General features: G+C 57.8%; 2 protein-coding genes across 2 annotated transcripts; one reads left to right on the top strand and one right to left on the bottom strand.

The window, feature by feature from the left end:
* Window positions 1-79: 79 nt before the first annotated feature.
* On the top strand, window positions 80-1,144 carry LOC136472875 (uncharacterized). Its single transcript, XM_066470585.1, has one exon. It carries the CDS (start codon window positions 291-293, stop codon window positions 828-830), a length of 540 nt encoding a protein of 179 aa, XP_066326682.1. The 5' UTR covers window positions 80-290; the 3' UTR covers window positions 831-1,144.
* Window positions 1,145-20,571: 19,427 nt separating this feature from the next.
* LOC136472867 (uncharacterized) lies at window positions 20,572-21,400 on the bottom strand. Its single transcript, XM_066470575.1, has one exon. It carries the CDS (start codon window positions 21,316-21,318, stop codon window positions 20,920-20,922), a length of 399 nt encoding a protein of 132 aa, XP_066326672.1. The 5' UTR covers window positions 21,319-21,400; the 3' UTR covers window positions 20,572-20,919.
* Window positions 21,401-22,103: the final 703 nt, after the last annotated feature.

Raw genomic sequence — 22,103 nt, 5'->3', positions numbered from 1 at the left:
CTGCAGCGCCTCCACTGAGCTGAGCTTCGCTGTTCTCTCTCTCTATCTCCGCTGCTGGAGCTGCCTCCCTCCCTGGCCGGTGGCCGGTGGCCGCTCTGCGCCTCTGCCTGCCCGCGAGATCCCCAACCGCCAGCCTCTCCTCACGCGCCTCTTTTAATGCGCGCCCACCCCGCTCGCGGCACCGGCAGGGCGCAAATCGCCCCTACTTAAGACCGCCCTAAACTCACAAGCGCATCAGAGAGACGGACAACGCGTTGTGTACGCACACCTACCTCGGCGAGCAAAGGCAAATGCTGATCGGAGCAACGAAACCCGCAGCCATGGCCACGGCAGCTGCCCGACACGCCGCGCTCCTCCTGCTCCTGCTGCTCGGCCTGCACGCCACGACCGCCATCGCCGCGCGCGCCGGCGCCGTCGTCGTCGATGCCGAGCTCACGTCCAAGCCGCCCTCCCCGGGCCCCAAGAAGCCCAGCGTCAAGCCACCGCCCGTCGTCCCAGGCGCGGGAGGCGTCGGCGGGGCGATCCCGACCATCCCGGGCTTCGGCGGCATCCCCGGGATGGGCATGGGCGGCGGCGGGTTCGGCAGCATCCCCGGGATGGCCGGCGGGTGGGGCGGCGGCTACGGCGGGCCTGCCGGCGGGTACGCCCGCGGCGGCGTGGTGGCGCCCACGGTGACCTGCGCCGAGAAGGGGCCCTGCTACAGGAAGAAGGTCACCTGCCCCAAGAAGTGCTTCTCCTCCTACAGCGGCGCCGGCAAGGGATACGGCGGCGGCGGCGGCGGGGGCAGCTGCACCGTCGACTGCAAGGTCAAGTGCACGGCCTACTGTTGATTCGCCTCCGTCCGTCCGCTGGCGCTGAGCAGTTTAGCGGTGAGCGGCCGACTGTTTGGTGTGATGGCGCGCGTCGGTGAGTTGAGTACGGGTGGTTAGCTGCAGTGTTATAACAGTACTAGCGTGTACTTCTGGGACTACATATAGACAAGGGTGCTCCACGATGTGGATAAGGGCGGTTTATTTCTAAGATGCTCTCTGCTTATGTATGGTGTTTATTTTTAATCATCTACATTGTGTTCTTGCTTTCGTTAAGTGATAAGATGTGGTTGTCATATCTAGCATGCATAAATAAAGAGCTATATATAAGCATACATTTCTTTGTTTTTTTTCTTCTTTTGCTGACTATGAGGGCTCCTGTTCTGCTGGACTGAAACGATCGTGGATTATTACTGCTGGCTGGTTTTGTGTGAGAAAAAATACTGTTTTGGTTGAAAATTTACGATCATTTACGACCAAGCGAACATGCCGTATGGCTTTGAGTCATTGACAGTTTAGGACTCTTGGAAGAGTTATATGCTGCTCCTATAAAAAAAAAGGACTATATGCTGCCCCTATAAAAAAAAAAGCATTTGCCATGCTCTGCAGGTCACGTAACGGTCACAGCATGCTCCGCAGAAGGCAGGAATTTGTGGCAAGAAATTTTGTGATCAGGAATGAGCACAAGACAATAAAAGGTTCTAGAGCACAATATTCTAGCACCATTACGTCTAGGAGATTCAAATTTAATTTGCCCCCATTATAAAAAGGCTTCGCGTGCTCCTAATGACCCAACGTAAAGGCATCCATATGCCGAAGAGGACCTAAACTCTTCAGCCTTCAATTTATTCTATCTTCAACTATAACCATAGATCTAAAAATAAAGTACCGGATAAAAGGAAGTGAAGAGCTCTTATCTAAACCTGAATGAAGAACCTCCTGACGAGCAAGGGGATGAAAATCATGAAATCCATCATTAAATAAAGTACCGGATAAAGGAACCTGACCTGAATGAAGAACCTCCTACCGAGCAAGGAAAGGGGAACACGGTGTTGTGCATGCCATAGATATAAATGTCGCTGCTTCTGAGGGACAACAACAAGAACCTCATCTTATATTGTAGACCTTGCTGTTGACGAAGACCATCAACAAGATGGAGATATCAAATTTGATGGTCTACATGAACAAGAACAATGCTCCCAGAAAAAATGAACAGTGCTCCAAGGAATACTGATCTAGCTATTTGTGTTTGTATCCATAGTAGGAATTCATCCGTATTGGATCCGTTTGCACCACTAGGTGTGGGTATGAGTACAAATTTCCAATCGTAAGCATCAACTACAATAAAAGTACTGCAGTTCCTATACACATGGATGAGTCTGTCACTAGCCAGTGCATAGAGATTCTTGGGTGTCGGAAGGAAGGTTTCCCTCAAACCTACCTGGGGCTGCCTCTCTCTGCCTCTAAACTGCCTGCCCCTTACATCTGCAAAACTGATAGGTACCTAGCATCCTGGCAAGCTTCACTACTTAATACCATGGGAAGAGCAGCGGTCATCGCGAGCATGCATAAACGTCGGCGAGCCTTTCTCTGGGCCGGCTCACAGGATGGGGCAGGGTCCAATTGCTTAGTTGCCTGGCAGCGGGTCTGCACACCAAAGGAGCTCGGAGGTTTGGGGACAAAGGATTCCATCTATTTTAGTGGTAATCTAACTTGTAGATGTGGGTATGGGTGGTAAAATACTACCCGCGAATATGAGTGTTGATATGAAATTTTACCCGTTAGTCAATTCGTCATGAATGTGTATTTTACTCCACCCGCACTTTACTTGACCGGCTGCCATTTTGATTCTCCTAGGTAGCGTTTGGTTCTAGAAACGAGGTGGGACGGAACATGATGGACCCTATTTTTGTAGGTGTTTGTGTCGGGTACCTTAGAACGAGGTACCCCAAGCAAACATTAAAAGGGTCGCTAAAGTCCTATCTAAAAAATAAAAACTAGAAGGTAAGTCGTGGGCCCCTCACCCGCCACGACCGAGCCCACTGGGTCCTCCTCCTCCTCGCCTCGAGCCTCGAGCAGTAGGTCTCGGCATCCTGACGCAAACTCCGCTTCGTGTGAGGCTCTCCAGGGAAGGCCTCGGCAGGGAACGCCGTCTCCGCCTCGCCCGAGGCTCTCCAGGAAAGGCCTCGGCAGGGAACGCCGTCTCCGCCTCGCCCGAGGCTCTCCACAGAAGGTCTCGGCAGGAGGTGCATTCTCCATATCGCGCGAGGCCTCTCGCGCGAGGCCTCGGCAAGGAGCCTGATCTCCGTCTCGCGCGAGGCCTCATTCTCCGTGTCGCTCGAGGCCGGCTCGTCCGCAGCCCGTCGCCCCCCGCCTCGGTCGACCCTCCCGACAACGCGTCACGTCTCATTAATACTTCAACCACTCCCGCAATCTCAGCCGGACGGTGGCTCAACGCCACAGAATGGCCGACGCGACCCGAGGTCGCATCAGCGCCATACCGGCCGGGACAGGGCACGGCGGGGATTACCGGCCACTGTGTCCTAACACTGTGTCCACGATCAGCGCCATACCGGCTGGGGCAGGGTACGATGGGGATTACCGGCCACTGTGTCCTAACGCTGTACCCACGATCAGCCGCCCGCTCAAGGCCTCGGCACTGTACACCAGGGCCTCGGCGATCTTGGGGTTCGTGCCTGCCGAGACCCCCCCCACCGCAGTGCAAGCCTCAGCACCGACCAAGTCTTGGCCTTGCGCACAGTCCGTCCACAGTGGCTTGCACGTTCGCCGCCGCGTCCACTCCGAGGTATTCCCGGGGCTCCCACGACGCACAGGATCTGATGGGACAACCACGCCGCCCCAGTACTCCAAGGACGGACCACTCCTACGACCACGCCGCCATAGGAACATGCCACAGGGCTCGGACGTGCCACCCCTATTGGCACGACGCCGTATAGTAATACATGTACTGTCCTTGTCCTTCCTTCAACTATAAAAGGAGAGGACTTGGGCCACTTAGGGGGGGACGACGAAGAACACCTCGTAACGCACACATTCTAGCCGCTTGAGAGGAACATCTCAGACGGCCCACATGATACCCTGCCGAGACCTGGGACTGGTTCCCTCTCTCCCTTAGCTTGTAACCCCCTACTACGAGCGCTTCGGTGCAAGGAATACAAGATCGACCTCTCAGACTGGACGTAGGGCTTCGATTGCCTGAACCAGTATAAACCTTGTGTCTCTTTGTATCACCATCCGGAATAGGGAGCACGCAGAACAAATTCACTGGTTGGTTGAGGACCCCTCGGTCCGAAACACCGACAGTTGGCGTGCCAGGTAGGGGACTCTGCGTGTTAGTTTCGTCATCCCAGCAAGTTTCGGATGGCAGACCCCGTACGACCATGGCGTCTCGGCACCGTGGTTTGGTTCGAGAGCCTAGAGTTCATGTCTCTAGGGCATGAGTACGACATGGTACTCCTCACTCCTCGGGCCCCACCGTCCGAGGATGAAGTTACGCACCGGCAGCCCAGGCGCAGGCGGCGCCCGGGCGGCCGCTCTTGCCGCACTCGCCAGGCACAACGCGAGCAAAGCCACCCCGACGCTACGCGAACCAGGGGCGGCACGCCACTCCCCGCCAATATCCTACGACCAGCTGTTGGCGTAGGCTCCCTAGCTGGGGACCTGTCTAGCCTGAGCCTGGACAAGGGAAAATCGCCGGTGGCACGCGGCGATGCCCAGTCGTCAAGCTCCGCTCCACCACTCCCTGAAGAACCGACCCCGAATCTGGCGATGGCACCATCCCCATACCCCTTTGGGTTGAGAAATGCCACCGCCTCTTACGCCTATGCATACGCTGCCGCTCACGAGGATCCCTCAGAGCGTCGCCAGCGCTTCGGTCTCAACCTAAGCACCCACGCCGACTCCTCGGATGAGGACAAGGCCTGGCCCAGAATGGATTTCTCCGGGCTCCACGACCCTGGGGCTTTGCGCCAGTTCTTGGCCGCAAGCAACTACTGCTTCGGCTACTCCGACTCCGATGACGAAGGCACTTACGACCCCACTCGCGAGTGTTTTCACGTTGGGCTTGGGATGCCGAGGGCGGGCGAAGAGGATGAGGGGGCAGGTAGCCGTTCCCCACCCCGTCCAGGGGCGGGCGCCGCCACGCCCACACGCAATGTCCTGCCGACCGCACGAAATGAGAACGTCGCTCTTGCACGACCTCAGCGCCTAGACCTAGAGCAGCTCCATGAGCTCCAGGCCAAGGTCGAACAAGACCAACTCCTTCTGCAGCAGCTTCGAGACTCTCTCGAACAAGAACAGCGAGGCCGCGGCGAAGGCGGGGGAGCCCGATGGAGGGCCTGCGATGTGCATCACCGCATCCATGACGACGAAGGGAGTAAGCAACCCCCAGTTTTCAATCGCGCTAGCTAGAACGTCGCGGCTGCGGCAATGCTGGTCCGTGCAATGCTCGAGCCTTCTACCACGGAGGGGCGGTGGGTCCACGGCGAGCTCCGAGATCTCCTAAAGACCACCACAGTTCAGCCGGCCGAGAGTTCCGCCTCCCGACAGCACGGGGCGCCTCGAACCTGCCCACGGCACCGCCTCGGCAGGATAGGGAAGCCCTGGCTTGTCCTGAGCCCGACCGAGCGCTAATAGCCCACAGGGTCCCCGTGCTTCTGGACTGCCTCAGCAATCGACGCGAGGTTCAGGGAGACCATGAGGTGGTCAGCAGGCGACGACGCCACGACAACGAGGGGCCCGCTCGAGGCTACCACCCACACTGAGGTGGTCGCTATGATAGCGGGGAGGACCGCAGTCCTTCCCCTGAACCGCCAGGCCCTCGGGTCTTCAGCAGGGCCATCCACGCTGCTCTTTTCCCCACCCAGTTTCGGCAACCAGCCAATCTCGCTAAGTACAGCAGCGAGACCAACCCGGAACTCTGGCTTGCCGATTACCACCTAGCCTACCAGTTAGGTGGCACGGACGATGACCTGCTCATCATCCGCAATCTCCCCTTGCTCCTATCGGACTCGGCGCGAGCCTGGCTCGAGCACCTTCCTCCCTCGTAAATCCACGACTAGCGCGACTTGGTTAGGATCTTTGTCGGGAACTTCCAGGGCACATACGTGCGCCCTGGGAACTCTTGGGATCTTAAGAGCTGTCGCCAGAAGCCGGACAAGTCTCTCCGAGACTTCATCCGGCGCTTCTCCAAATAGTGCACTGAGTTGCCCAGCGTCGGCGACTCAGAGATCGTCCAGGCTTTCCTCTCCGACACCACTTGCCGGGACTTGGTCTGAGAGTTAGGTCAGAATGTGCCGTGCTCTGCTGCCGCACTCCTTGACATCGCCACTAGCTTCACCTCAGGTGAAGAGGCTGTCGGAGCCATCTTCCCCGACACCGACACCAAGGGTAAGCAGAGGGACGAGGCCCCCGAGGCCTCAGCCTCCCACCTCCTCAAGAGAAAGAAAAAGGGGCGCCTGGGGAAGCAGGAGGTCCTAGAGGCTAATCTGGTCATGGCCGTAGAACGCAAGAACCCTCGAGGCTTCAAAGGCCCTAGGCCCTTCGACGACATGCTCAAGAAACCCTGCCCTTACCACCAAAGCCCGGTCAAGCACGCCCTCGAGGATTGCTCCATGCTGCGGCGTTACTATGCCAGGCTTGGGCTCCCCGACGACGACGCCAAGCAGAAGGGTGCTGGTGACCGGGACAAAGGCAAGGACGACGGGTTCCCCGAGGTACGCAACGCCTTCATGATCTTCGGTGGGCCCTCGGCATGCCTTACGGTGCGGCAGCGCAAGAGGGAACACCGGGAAGTCTTCTCGGTCAAGGTGGCCGCCCCCCGGTACGTCGACTGGTCTCGAGAGGCGATCACCTTCGATCGAGATGACCACCCTGACCATGTTCCAAATCCCAGGCAGTACCCACTGGTTGTCGACCCGATCATCGGCAACACCCAACTCTCCAAGGTGTTGATGGATGGAGGCAGCGGCCTCAACATCCTCTACGTCAATACCCTAGAGCTCTTGGAGATCGACTGGGCGAGGCTCCAAGGCGACGTCGCCCCCTTCCACGGCATCATGCCAGGGAAGCGCACGTGACCCATCGGGCGCATCGACCTTCCTGTCTGCTTCGGCACCCCCTCCAACTACCGTAAGGAAGTCCTCACCTTCGAGGTAGTCGGGTTTGGGGGAGCCTACCACGCCATCTTGGGGCGACCGTGCTATGCCAAGTTTATGGCAGTGCCCAACTATACCTACCTCAAGCTCAAGATGCTAGGCCCTAGCGGTGTCATCACGATTGAGTCCACGTACGAACATGCATACGACTACGACGTTGAATGCATCGAGTACGCCGAGGCTCTTGCAGAGGCCGAGACCCTCATCGCCCACCTCGACCAACTCAGTGGCGAGGTGCTTGACTCCAAGCGTCGCGCGGGGGCATTCAAGCCCGCGGAAACCATCAAACTCATCCCGGTCGACCCCGCCTGCCTCGACGACCGAGCGCTGAGGATCAGCGCCACCCTCGACATCAAATAAGAAGCCATGCTCATCGACTTTCTCCGCGCGAACACCGACATATTCGCATGGAGTCCCTCGGACATGCTGGGCATACCAAGGGAGGTCACCGAGCACGCCCTGGACATCCGGGCTGGATCTAGACCGGCGAGGCAACGCCTATGCCACTTCGACGAAGAAAAGCGTAGGGCCATCAGTGAGGAGATATAGAAACTCTTGGCGGCTAGCTTCATCAGGGAAGTGTCCCACCCAGAGTGGTTGGCTAACCCCATGTTAGTCAAGAAGAAAAATGGGAAATGGAGGATGTGTGTAGACTATACCGGTTTGAACAAAGCCTGTCCAAAAGTCCCCTGTCCATTGCCCCAAATCGATCAAATCGTTGATTCCACTGCAGGGTGCGAGACCTTGTCTTTCCTTGATGCGTATTCTGGTTACCATCAGATCAAGATGAAAGAGTCCGACCAGCTCACGACTTCTTTCATCACACCATTCAGCATGTACTGCTATGTGATGATGCCCTTCGGCCTCAGAAACATAGGTGCCACGTACCAACGATGCATGACCCAGGTCTTTGGCGACAACATTGGGTGGACCATCGAGGCCTATGTAGACGACATCATGGTCAAGACCAGAAAGGCCGAGGGTCTCGTTGATGACTTAAGGATAACCTTCAAATGCCTTAGAGAGAAGGGCATCAAGCTCAATCCTGAGAAGTGTGTGTTCAGGGTCTCCCAAGGCATGCTCTTGGGATTCATCGTCTCAGAACGCGGCATTGAAGCCAACCTAGAGAAGGTCTCGGCCATAACCAGCATGGGACCAATCAGAGACCTCAAGGAAGTGCAGAGGGTCATGGGATGCCTTGCGGCCCTGAGCTGCTTCATCTCGCGCCTCGGTGAAAAAGGTTTGCCGCTGTACCGACTCTTGAGAAAGTCCGAGTGTTTTTCTTGGACCCCCGAGGCCGAGGAAGCCCTCGACAGACTCAAGAGGCTGCTCACCAATCCTCCCGTCCTGATACCCCTAGCCATGGACGAGGTCCTCTTACTCTACGTCGCCACAATGACCCAAGTGGTCAGCGTCGCCATAGTGGTAGAGAGGCAGGAAGAAGGGCATACTCTGCCCACCCAACGACCTATTTATTTCATCAGCGAGGTGCTCTCTGAGACCAAAGCACACTACCCCCATATCCAGAAGCTGGTCTACGCCGTGGTCCTAGCCCGGTGCAAACTGTGTCACTACTTCGAGTCGCACCCAGTGACTATGGTATCATCCTTCCCCCTGGGCGAGATAGTTCACAACCGGGAGGCCTCGGGCAGGATAGCCAAGTGGGCTATCGAGCTTATGGGGGAAACCTTGACCTTTGTGCCTCGAAAAGTGATCAAGTCTCAGGTCTTGGCTGACTTTGTGGCTGAATGGACAGATACCCAACTGCCACCTGCTCAAATTTAGACGGAGTGCTGGACCCTGTACTTCGATGGATCCCTGATGAAGACCAGGGCAGGCATGGGTCTGCTCTTCATTTCGCCCCTCGGAGTACACATGCGCTACATGGTGCGGATCCACTTCGCCGCCTCCAACAACGTGGCCGAATACGAGGCCCTCCTCAATGGCTTACAAGTCGCCATCGAACTTGGGGCGCAGCGCCTCGACGTCCGAGGCGACTCGTGGCTCATCATAGATCAAGTGATGAAGGAGTCGAACTGCCTCGACCCCAAAATGGAGGCTTACTGCAAGTTGGTACGACGCCTAGAAGGCATGTTTGACGGTCTCAAACTCAATCACGTCGCGTGGAAGTACAACGAGGCCACCGATGAGCTGGCAAAGATGGCCTCGGCACGGGCCCCGGTCCCCCCGAACGTCTTCGCCAGAGACCTCCACAAACCTTCCATCGGCTACACCTCGGCAACAGAGGGGGGCCCACCTGTGGAACCCATGGCAAAGCTCAACGCCCCCTCTACTGCCGAGACCCCCTCGACCGAGCCCGAGGTCATGGAAGTCAACGCCGAGCCTCCGCAGACTGATCAGGACATGGATTGGTGAGTCCTGTTCCTCGATTGGCTTGATCGGGGGGAGCTTCCTAACGACAGAACCGAAGCGCAATGGCTCGCGCGCCGAGCCAAGACCTACGCCCTCTACAATGACGAATTGTACATGCGAAGTCCCTCAGGTGTCCTCCAACATTGTATCAGTGCCGAGGTGGGCCAAGCCCTGCTTTGGGACTTACACGCAGGCGCCTACGGGCACCATGCGGCGCCTTGGACGCTCGTAGGGAATGCTTTCGGCCAAGGGTTCTACTGGCCGACGGCGGTCGCCGACGCTACCAAGCTAGTACGCTCCTGCGAAGGATGCCAGTACTACGCTCGGCAGACACATCTCCCGGCCCTGGCCCTGCAAACCATCCCCATCACATGGCCGTTCGCCGTGTGGGGGCTCGACATGGTCGGGCCTCTGCAAAAGGCCCCCGAAGGCTACACCCATCTACTGGTATCAATCGACAAGTTCTCCAAATGGATCGAGGCTCGTCCGATCAATCGAATCAAATCTGAGCAGGCGGTGCTGTTCTTCACTAACATTATCCACAGGTTTGGGGTCCCCAACACCATCATCACCAACAACAGGACGCAGTTCATCGGCAAAAAGTTCCTGACGTTTTGCGACGACCACCACATCCGTGTGGCCTGGTCGGCCATAGGACACCCAAGGACCAACAACCAAGTGGAGCATGCCAACGGCATGATCCTACAAGGCCTCAAGCCGAGGATTCACAACCGGTTGAAAAAGTTTGGCAAGAAATGGCTCACCAAACTCCCGTCGGTCATCTAGAGCCTGAGGAACACTCCAAGCTGAGCCACGGGATTCACGCCTTTCTTCCTAGTCTATGGGGCCGAGGCCATCCTCCCCACCAACTTGGAATATGGTTCCCTGAGGCTGCAAGCCTATAACAAACAAAGTAACCGCACCACCCGAGAGGACGCCCTTGATCAACTAGAGGAAGCCCGAGATGTTGCGCTACTATACTCGGCCAAATACCAGTAGAGCCTACGATGCTATCAGGCCCGACGCGTCCGAGGCCGAGACCTAAAGGTAGGCGACCTAGTGCTGAGGCTAGCACAGAGCAACAAGGGTCACCACAAGCTGACCCGCCATAGGAAGGACCGTACATCATCGCCCAAGTACTGAAGCCCAGGACCTACAAGCTGGCCAACGAGAAGGGCAAAGTCTTCACCAACGCTTGGAACATAGAACAGCTACGTCGCTTTTATCCCTAAATTTCTAAGCATTGTATATGTTGTTTCTCGAAATACAATTAAATGGCGTTCTTTAGTTGGTCTAAATTTTTCGAGAAACCCCCCGAGCCCATAGTAGGCCTCGGCAATACAGTAACACGGCAAGGGAGACCCGGTTCTGCCTCGGCAGAACCAAGCCTCCCTCGGGGGCTAGGTAGGGGACCCCCCTAGGTGTCCCCTAGGTCCCACACACCATTCTTCGGTTGTTTTTCACAAAAAAATCCTACGCCAAGACTCTAGCAGGCTCTGACGAATCATTTGTAAAGACTCCTCAGACCAAGGTCTGTTTCCTAAGCAAGAGGCCGGTAGAGTCGCGAGATGGCCTACGCCCTCGGGCTACGGCACTCCCTCACTACCTCTTGCTCAAGGGATGGCTTAGGCCCCAAAGAGGTATTTTGCAAACAAAATCTGATCAGAAGCAGCAGAGGGCAAAGGCTCGGAAACATAAGAAAAACAACTAAGAAACACAAATACTTCGGAAATAAAGGCCTCGATGGCCACAAACATTTTGATACAAAAATAACCCCTATTCTATCTTTACATAGCCCCCGAGGCCCAGATCAAGGCTCAGGGCCTTCAGCACCGGCAGATGGTAGGGGAGGGACCACCTCCTCTTCGAAGAGCGTCGCCAGCGCCATGCCAGGGCCTTCCACCGCTTCCATCAGCTTCGTGACCGCCACGTCGGCCTCCTCGTCATCATCAGGCAGAACATAGCCATCACTGATGGCTGGGAGGTCGACGCCAAGGTAGTGAGAGGAGATGACGGCCAATGCCCGCTTGACAACCATGTGCAGCGCCCCTCGGAGCCGCTCGCGCATCTGGCTGCTCAGCGCAATCAAGCGGCTCCCAAGGGAGCTGCCTGACTGAACCCCCTCAACCTCCAAGGCCTCGTAGGCGGAAAGGGCGGCACGTTTCAGCACCTCATGCTCCTTGATCTCAGTATCAAGCACTGTCTACACCGCGCTGGAAGCCTCGGCGGCCCGAGTGAATTCCGCCTCTGACTCTGCACCGTGGAAAATGGAATGAGGTCGAGCCAGAGAAAAAACAACCTAAGTTAGGGACAGAAGCCCACGGAACTCACCCTTGACCTTCTGCTCCCAGCATTGGGTCTCGGCCTGACAGGCCTCGGCCTTCTCCTTCAACCGCTAGGCCTCGACCCGAGAGGCCTCGACCGCCCTGGAAGCTTCACTCCCCAGCTCTACGTCATACAAGGAAGTTAGGGAGCGAACATAAGGAGAAGGAAACAAAACAAGGGGACTAGAACTCACCCTCGACCGTCCCCCTCAAAACCATAGCCTCAATTTGTGAGGCATCAACCGCAGCAAGGGCCTCGTTCAGAGCACCTTTGGTCAGCTGGTGTGCACTCTCCTCTGCCCCCAGCTGCCCGGCGAGGGCCTTGCCCGAGGCTGTCGCTTCTTTGGCCCAGGACCTGAAGGCATCCCGATCGTTGACGGCGCGGGTAAGCTCCTCCTCTAGCTCCTTGACCGACGCCGCCAAGGGGGTGAGCTGCATCTGGGCTATGGCCGCCTCGACCTTCACGTCGGCACAGCGAAGCAGAGGTCCTCCACCTCCGCGCTTCGCACCGACAGAAGCTCGTTAGCATCGGCAAGAAGGCCCCTCTACCGCTGAAGCTGGTCCCAGATTCCCCTCTCCTACCGGAGAAAGACCGACTTCCTGAGGGACCGGGTCTCGAGCTTCTGAGGAGGCAGAACAGAGGTCGTCGATTGTGACAAAACCAAGAAAAGAACAACGTCACACGAGAAAGGAAAACATGAACCTGGGCGACTCCGGGCAGTTTGTCGGCCACCACAGACAGCGCCATCCATAGCAACTGCTCCGCCAGCTCGCGGTACTGCTCAAAGGTGCTCCAGCACCCACCTCGGCCGTGTCCTTGAGGGCAAATAGAGGCTCCCCCTCAGGGTCATCCCGGCTCCACCACAGTACCTGCGGGTGATCCCACCCGCGAGGCTCGGGTCGCACCCACACGAGGGCCGAGCTTCCCTCGTCCAAGAGCGGCGATGGCTGCTCCACGGCATCGGTCTCCTCAACGTCGACCACCTCCCGCGCCCGGGAAGTATCGTCGGAGGAGATCGGATAGACCTCCGCCTCCCGGGCGCTCTCCCGCAACAACGGCAGGCCCTGAACCAAGGGCACAACCGAGGCCTCCGCCGCCTACATCTCCGCCTCCTGCATAGATGGCCTCGCTGCCATCACGACAGCCATGGTGACCTTGGGGGCTCTGGCCTCTGCAATCACAGCCTCGGCGGTCTCAGGGGCTCCGGCCTCCGCCATCGTGGCCTCGGCAGACACAGAGACGCCAACCGCAGCCACTACGGTCTCGGCGGTCGTAGGCGCTATGGCCTCCATTGCCTCAGCCTTGGAGACCCCAGGAGTCTCGGCAACAAAGGGCACGATGGCCCCATCCGACTCATGAGCCTCGCCCCCATGAGGCGGAAGCGCTCCCTCCCTTGTCTGAGTAGGGGCCGCCTCGACAACCCCAGCTTGGGCGGCCGGCCCCTTTGGATCGACCCTTGCCGACGCCGCGCCGCGTTGGATGGTGGCTTGTGCCTCCACCACCCAGTGGGCGGAGGAGCTGGGGCTCGCCTTAAGCGCCTTAAGGGGCGCCAAGGGGAGGTCGTCCGTAGGCCGCTTCCGACTAAAGAAAATTAACCTACAGGGTCAGCGCGAGACCAAAAAAGCAAACAGAAGACACCATAACCCTACCAAGAATACACTTGCCTTGAACGGGGCAGCCCCCGCTTCGCCATGGCAAACCTCATCCGTAGCGGCGGAGGCGGCGGCAGAGGCGTTGCCTCCGTATCCATCGGCGCCAGTCGGTCTTCAGTGGACCCCAGCGCCCCTTTGGTCCTCTGTAGGGGCAGTGGCATCGCCTCCACCGCCCCCTGCTCCACCATGGCCACCGAGCCTACCGGGCTGACGGTGCGTTTGCCTAACACCCGTGCCTCGGGCATGTCGGCCTTGGCCCTGGAGCGAGCAACCGCTGGCCCTGGGTCCGCTTCTCCTCCCCTTCCTGAGGGTGTCGGGCTGCTTGCCGATGCCCCGGGCGGCACCTCCACGATGTCAGGAAGGTGGTCTAGGGGACCTCGCCCTCCCTCGCCCTTGTCGTTCCCGTCCGAGGCCTCCATCGACAGCGACGTCGACGGGGATTCCTCCAACAGGAGACCATCCTTCTGTTGCTGACGGCGGTGCTTATCCAATTCCTCGCGCGCGAGGATGTGCTTTGTGCGCTTCACCGCCTTAGCATCCTTTTGCTTCTTCTACGCATCGGCGTGAGCGTGGTTGATCGCCCGCCGCCCCGCATCCTCGGGAATGGGTGGTGGAGAGGAGCGCATGTCCCTCATCCCCTGAAGGAACAACAAACGCGCATAAGGAAACAAGGGATAAGGGGAGATTGAGGAGGCTCAGAGGCTACAGCGGCACTCGACTTACCAGCGAAAGGAACCCCCGCGATGGTCGCATCGTGAAGGGGTCAAGTTGCCGCCCCTCAACTTTGCATATACCGTCTCCCCCACTCGACGGAGAATTTCCTCGTCGGAGAGGGCGGAGGAGGACATCCGGGTGCCCTCAATGGGCTCACCTGGCTTCATCTCGAACAACTGCCACCGCCGAGCCATCAGCGGTAGCACCCTCCGGTGGTGGAAGGCGGCCACGACCACAGCTATGGTAAGGCCATGGCCCCATAGCCTCGCCAGCCCCTCCAGGAGCGGCTCCAGCTTTGGCTGGTCAACTTTCGGGACACCCCACTTACATTTCTCCGGGCAACTCCCCACAATCCGCCCAGTGTAGGGGGGAAGTCCTCCGTCGTCGTTGTAGAGGTAAAACCAACTCGTGTACCACCGGCGGTTGGAGGACGCGAGTTGGGCCGGGATGTAGAGGTGCAGGCAGTCCTGACGCACTTGGAGAGTGCAGCCTTCGGCCCTCGATGCCTTCCTCTTACCCAACGTGCCCGTCGGCTTGGTAGTATGCCCCGCCCGGAATAGGTGGAGCCACAACTCCCAATGAGGAGCGATCCCTAAATACCCCTCACAGATGGCAACGAAGATAGCCGCCTGAGCGATGGAGTTGGGATTAAAATTGTGGAGCTCCACACCGTAGTAGTGTGGGAGCGCCCGCATGAACCAGTCCGCTGGGACACCGAGGCCGTGCTCATGGAAGGAGACGAAGCTCACAACGTAGCCGTCATGGGGCCTCGGCTCCGGCTCGTCGTACGGAGCAATCCACTCCGGCCTACTAGGGTTTGTCACTAGGCGGAGGAGTCCACCATTGACAAGCGACTGGAGCATCTCCTCGGTGACGTCCGACGGATCCCAAGGGTCCACCTCGACAATGACGACGTTGCTGGCCATGGGTGCGATGGAGGAATTGGGTGCGGCGGTGAGTTTTTCTCTCTCCCTCCCATGCTCTCGCTTTTTTCTTGCTTTCTCCCTAGGCTCGCTCTTCTCTCCTCTTCTTCCCAGCACCCGCTGCTCTGGTGATGGCTCGATGGAGACGGTGCTAATGCAGGCAAGGTAAGACGAGAAGGGGCGAGACTCCTCGGGTATTTATGCTGGGAGGAGGCGAAACGAACGGGCGATGAAATCGGGGAGGTTTTCCCCCCGTCCGGCGCGGTTAACCACGAGCCGATTTCGTCGGCCCACGCACCCACGTCTCCTGCATTAAATGCGAGGACAGTTACGTCCCATCCATCACATCATGCTCGGCCACTATGGCAGCAGGCGTTGGTTCGCCTCCCCATGAAACCGCCTCAAAAGGCGCGCCATCCATTGCCAAGCCAATAGGGAAGATATTCCCCACGGCCTGTTCCTTTCGTAGGAAGGAACCAGGCTCTGAGCCTATTACGATCCAGGGGTTCGAAGGCTGGACCCCAAAGGGTTTCAACAGCCGCCCTAGGATAACAGAGTCAGGGGCGACTACGGGCGAGCCTATATGGGGCCGAGGCCCAAGCAAGCGAAACGCTTGGGACGCCCAAAGTCGTGTCTGAGACCAGCAGGAAAGTATTCGAATGGGATCCCACCGTAGGGAGGCACCGAGCCACCGAGGCCCAGCGAACGACCTCGGCACCCACTAGAGAAATCCTCTGGTACTCTTGGAGTGTGTCTCTAGACCGCTAGCCATCCCCTAACGAACGGGGTTCAGGCCTCCACTCGGACTACCCGATAACAGCTCACCGGAAGTGCCACCACTCGTGCCCATCGAGGGTAGCGAGGCACATTCCACCCCTCCTTCCAAATGAAAAGGAAGCGCGAGGGTCGCATAAAAAGTCAGGGGAACCTCTGACGGCCTTCTCGCTCTATGCAGAGGCTAGGGGGCTCCTCCTGCAAATATGCCGAGACCCCACGACCCGGGCTCGCGCCCAAAGGGGCCTCGGCAAATAAACCCTCACGCGCGAGGGGCGTATAAAAAGCCAGGGGAACTCCCGACGGCCCTCTCACGTAGAGGCTAGGGACTCTTCCTGCAACCTTGCCGAGACCAGAATGGGCTCGGTAAACAAACCCTCTGTCCATACGAAAAGGACATGTGAAGGTCAGATGAAAGGGCCAGGACACCCAAGACAAAGACAAATGGTCCAAAACCGCGCTAGAGGACACGCTACAAACACGATAAAGGGCACCGAGCCCGTTACGGTCCAGGGGTTCGAAGGCTGGGCCTCCAAGAGGTTTCGACAGTCACCCCAGGGCAAAAGAGTTAGGGACGACATCGGGGCGAGCCTACGAATGGCCCAGGCCTGAGCGAACGGTCGCTCAGGGCGTCCTAAGTCGTGTCCGAGACCGGCGGGGAAGTATCCAAATGGGATCCCACCGTAGGGAGGCACTGAGCCATCGAGGCCAGCGAACGGCCTCGGCACCCACTAGAGAAACCCCCTAGTACTCTTGGAGTGCGTCTCTAGATAGCTAGCCGTCCCCTAGCGAACGGGGCTTGGGCCTCCACTCGGACTACCCGCTAACAGCTCACCGAAAGTGTCCACGCTCGTGCCCATCGAGGGTAGCCTGGCACATTCCACCCCTCCTTCTGAGTGAAAGGAAGCATGAGGATCATACCCAAAGTCAGGGGACCCTTGACGAACCCTTCGCTCCATGCGAAGGCTAGAGGGCTTTTTCCTACAGCCTCGCCGAGACCCCCGCAACCCGAACTTATGCTTGGGGGCTCGGTAAATGCAATAAGAACTACTCGTTCAGACGCAAAAATGAAGAAAGCCCCTGGAGGAGTAACTCCACTCCTCTAGGGGCTCGGGGGCTACACCCGGCGGGTGCGCTCGCGTGCACCCACCGGAACCTCAAAAAACAAACCCCAATTCCTACAGGGCAGGTATAAAACAAGCCTCGGCAAACCCTCAGGGGGAGTGCACGCACTCCCCCTGAGGCTCGGGGGCTACTGTCGGGTACCTTAGAACGGGCTACCCCAAGCAAACATCGAAAGGGTCGCTAAGTCCCATCTAAAAAATAAAAACTAGAAGGTAAGTTGTAGGCCCCTCACCCGCCACGACCGAGCCCACTGGGTCCTCCTCCTCCTCGCCTCGAGCCTCGAGCAGGAGGTCTCGACATCCTGACGCAAACTCTGCTTCGTGCGAGGCTCTCCAGGGAAGGCCTCGGCAGGGAACGCCGTCTCCGCCTCACCCGAGGCTCTCCAGGGAAGGCCTCGGCAGGGAACGCCATCTCCGCCTCGCCCGAGGCTCTCCACAGAAGGTCTCGGCAGGAGGTGCATTCTCCATATCGTGCGAGGCCTCTCGCACGAGGCCTCGGCAAGGAGCCTGATCTCTGTCTCGCGCGAGGCCTCATTCTCCGTGTCGCTCGAGGCCGGCTTGTCCACAGCCTGTCGCCCCCCGCCTCGGTCGACCCTCCCGACAGCGCGTCACGTCTCATTAATACTTCAACCACTCCCGCAATCTCAGCCGGACGGTGGCTCAATGCCACAGAATGGCCGACGCAACTCGAGGTCGCATCAGCGCCATACCGGCCGGGACAGGGCACGGCGGGGATTACCGGCCACTATGTCCTAACACTGTGTCCACGATCAGCGCCATACCGGCTGGGACAGGGTACGACGGGGATTACCGGCCACTGTATCCTAATGCTGTACCCACGATTAGTCGCCCGCTCAAGGCCTCGGCACTGTACACCAGGGTCTCGGCGATCTTGGGGTTCATGCCTTCTGAGACCCCCCCACCGCAGTGCAAGCCTTGGCACTGACCAAGTCTCGGCCTCGCGCACAGTCCGTCCACAGTGGCTTGCACGTTCGTTGCTGCGTCCACTCCGAGGCATTCCCGGGGCTCCAACGACGCACAGGATCTGATGGGACAACCACGCCGCCCCAGTACTCCAAGGATGGACCACTCCTACGACCATGCCGCCACAGGAATAGGCCACAGGGCTCGGACGTGCCACCCCTATTGGCACGACGCCGCATAGTAATACATGTACTGTCTTTGTCCTCTCTTCAACTATAAAAGGAGAGGACTTGGGCCACTTAGGGGGGGACGACGAAGAACACCTCGTAACGCACACATTCCAGCCGCTTGAGAGGAACGTCTCAGACGGCCCACACGACACCCTGCCGAGACCTGGGACTGGTTCCCTCTCTCTCTTAGCTTGTAACCCCCTACTACGAGCGCTTCGGTGCAAGGAATACAAGATCGACCTCTCAGACTAGACGTAGGGCTTCGATTGCCTGAACCAGTATAAACCTTGTGTCTCTTTGCATCACCATCCGAAATAGGGAGCACGCAGAACAAATTCACTGGTTGGTTGAGGACCCCCGGTCCGAAACACCGACAGTTTGGTTGGAAGACAATCAGTGTTAGGGATGCCATCCCACATGAAATAACTGGAATCTAGGGAAAGCTCATCCTACGAGTAGAATCTAGGGAAGAGCTCATCCTAGAAAAAAGCCAGACTCCTCCTCCCCTATTTCACGTTATCCTACGAGGTGCATTCTCCGTATCGCGTGAGGCCTCTCGCGCGAGGCCTTGGCAAGGAGCCTAATCTCCGTCTCGCGCGAGGCCTCATTCTCCGTGTCACTCGAGGCCGGCTCATCCGTAGCCCATCGCCCCCCGCCTCGGTCGACCCTCCCGACAGCGCGTCACGTCTCATTAATACTTCAACCACTCCCGCAATCTCAGCCGGACGGTGGCTCAACGCCACAGAATGGCCAACGCGACCTGAGGTCGCATCAGCGCCATACCGGCCGAGACAGGGCACGGCGGGGATTACCGGCCACTGTGTCCTAACACTGTGTCCACGATCAGTGCCATACCGGCTGGGACAGGGTACGACGGGGATTACCGGCCACTGTGTCCTAACGCTGTACCCACGATCAGCCGCTCGCTCAAGGCCTCGGCACTGTACACCAAGGCCTCGGTGATCTTGGGGTTCGTGCCTTCTAAGACCCCCCCCACTGCAGTGCAAGCCTCGGCACCGACCAAGTCTCGGCCTCACGCACAGTCCGTCCATAGTGGCTTGCACGTTCACCGCCGCGTCTACTCCGAGGCATTCCCGGGGCTCCCACGACGCACAGGATCTGATGGGACAACCACGCCGCCCCAGTACTCAAAGGACGGACCACTCCTACGACCACGCCGCCACAGGAACAGGCCACAGGGCTCGGACGTGCCACCCCTATTGGCACGACGCCGCATAGTAATACATGTACTGTCCTTATCCTCCCTTCAACTATAAAAGGAGAAGACTTGGGCCACTTAGGGGGGGACGACGAAGAACACCTCGTAACGCACACATTCCAGCCGCTTGAGAGGAACGTCTCAGACGGCCCACACGACACCCTGCCGAGACCTGGGACTGGTTCCCTCTCTCCCTTAGCTTGTAACCCCCTACTACGAGCGCTTCGGTGCAAGAAATACAAGATCGACCTCTCAGACTGGACGTAGGGCTTCGATTGCCTGAACCAGTATAAACCTTGTGTCTCTTTGCATCACCATCCGAAATAGGGAGCACGCAGAACAAATTCACTGGTTGGTTGAGGACCCCCGGTCTGAAACACCGACAGTTTGGTTGGAAGACAATCAGTGTTAGGGATGCCATCCCACATGAAATAACTGGAATCTAGGGAAAGCTCATCCTACGAGTAGAATCTAGGGAAGAGCTCATCCTAGAAAAAAGCCGGACTCCTCCTCCCCTATTTCACGTTGTGCTCTTCCGTGACGGCTCACCTACTCTGCTCTGCCTTTTGCTTGCTCTGCCCCGCTCGTAGTCGTTGGCTCGCCCCAAGCCCTAGATCATGGCTCCCTCCTCGCCCCCGGCAATTTCAGCGTAGACACTGGCTTGACTTCGGTTCTACCCTCACTCACTTGTCTACAGTGCAAAACTAGAATAGATTAGAGGAGGTGCATATATAATGAAAATTGAACCAAATCTACTGTTTTTACATTTTTGGAGAGGTGAATTTGCATCCCCTATCAATAGTGTAGCTTCGCCCCTGCTTGTGTACTGTGCCCGTGAGGGCTCATGGCCATCGGTTCCAGCCTCACCGAATGACCTCTGGCCTACTCGCCCCTACCTTGGTCAAAGATGATCGGAATGCCTATGTTAATGGTGTAAACATACAAAGTCGTTCGACCCTCTCAATCCATTCAACCAAACAGACAAATATTCAATCCACTCAACTAAACAGAAAAATAAAATGACTCTATTCTGTGAACCAAATACCAAGGCCAAGCGGTGGCATACCCGTAATCTTGACCAACCATCCTATCTTGTTTTCAAACTAAACGCAACTCTAATTGCCTCGAATTTTGTAGCTCGATTACAAACAAAATAAAAAAGAGAGCAGATGGCACATAACTAAACGCCAAGTGATTAATTTTTTCCTCGGATGCAGGTCGTTCGGTAAAATATGAAATGAATTAACGCAACAGTAGATTTTGTTTAGATACTTTATTATACTAAGCATAATTCTCGTATGCTGAACTATAACCTATAGGACGGGCTCCTAACCGCAATCGACGAATGCTTGGCAAACGCTGGAGCAAACATTCATCCAACGATTACATGCGCTACCAAGATGTGAAGGAGAGCCTATATGTATGTTGCCACCATCAGGATGGTAGATGCACGACAGAAGCAACAAAGAAGAGGATAAAAACAAATTTATTTGTCTTTCTATCAGAAAATACAAGAAGTAAACAATAGCCGTATAACTTCTTGGTCGAATTTCATTCGCGGTACAAGAAGGTTGTGTAGTCGTGCCCAAAACGCAACGCAAAACGAGCCAGAGGAGCACGAACAAGCGACGAAGCTATACAGGGACGACGACACTGTTTCTACCGACGGCCCTACCCTAAAGCAGAGGCCCACTGCTCCCCTGGTGCTGCTGGTGGCCGCCGCCGAAGCCTGGCGCGCCGTACGCCGCCGGGCTGAGCAGCGACGCGGAGAACCAGGACGCGTAGTCGAACTGCTCTGCCCCTGGCACGGGCACGGCCGCCGCGGCCTGGGCGCGCCTGCTGTCCGCGACCATGGCCGCCGGCGTCAGCGTCGCCCTCTGGTGTGCCGGCCCCGGCGCGGCGGCGGCGGCGGCGGCGGGCGTGCCGGCGCCCGTGAGCCTCTGCACGAGCTCCCGGAAGTCCCTGGGCTCCACGCGGTACACCTTGGGCGGCAGCGGGCCGCCGCCCCCCTCCGCGACGCCGGCGCCGCGCCAGGGCCTGGCCGCCGCGCCGCTCCTCCTGTCGCCGTGGTCCATGCTCTAGAAACTCTGCGCTCCCTTCCTTGCCGATGCCGAGAGCCCAGTCCGCGCTGTATAAATAGGCGGGGGGAGGTTATTCATTTCACACTAGCTCGCCGCGTGCGGGGACGGGGCTCGTTGAGGTCACTCAGCGAGACTAGTCTGCTTTGAGAGAGGGAGAGGGAGAGGCGGCTGGGTGCAATGGAACACGTGGGGACGGTGGTCAACGTGGCGTGGAAGTGGAAGCGGACCGCCGAACGCGACGGGACGGGGCCGGCTGGACTAACCGCGACGACGTGTCCGCCACTCAAAGCAGCTGATGAGAGTGAGAGCACCGTGATGACAGTGCTAGGCTTCCCCGACTCAAAGCAGCTTCTAATTCACTCTCAGTTTTTTTCTTTTCTTTCAAGTGCATCGAAGAGAACCTTCCAAGAAGCAAAGATGTTCTAGAATCTGGGAGCCCATGCCATGAGAGGGCAGGAATTTTTTTTTGTGCCGGGAGCTGTCAAGACACCCGGCCGGTGACGCAACTGCTCCTTACGGTGCTGCGACGTACTATCAGCATGGACGTGGATATTTTAGTCTGCACCCTGCATTCCTTCCTCGTGTGGAAATCACTACTGTACACTGTACTTCCATATTATAGAAAAAGACACTCGTTTGTTTGTTCGTTCCTACCGTCGGATCGCGCCCACGCCAATCCACTGCTGCGTCAACGGGCCCAGGCGACCACGGCCACCAGCACCGGCAACGGCAAATTCAGCTGCCGATGGTGCGCTTCCGCCGCAGGCCGCGTGCGCCGA

The sequence above is a fragment of the Miscanthus floridulus genome, chromosome 1, assembly GCF_019320115.1.
Source record: "Miscanthus floridulus cultivar M001 chromosome 1, ASM1932011v1, whole genome shotgun sequence".
Taxonomy (NCBI): domain Eukaryota; kingdom Viridiplantae; phylum Streptophyta; class Magnoliopsida; order Poales; family Poaceae; genus Miscanthus; species Miscanthus floridulus.
Note: the sequence above shows the minus strand (reverse complement) of the source record. Positions and strands in the feature narration are given on the sequence as shown.

Coding starts and splice junctions, on each gene's coding strand:
- LOC136472867 (XM_066470575.1), bottom strand. CDS start 21,318: ATGGACCACGGCGACAGGAGGAGCGGCGCGGCGGCCAGGCCCTGGCGC.
- LOC136472875 (XM_066470585.1), top strand. CDS start 291: ATGCTGATCGGAGCAACGAAACCCGCAGCCATGGCCACGGCAGCTGCC.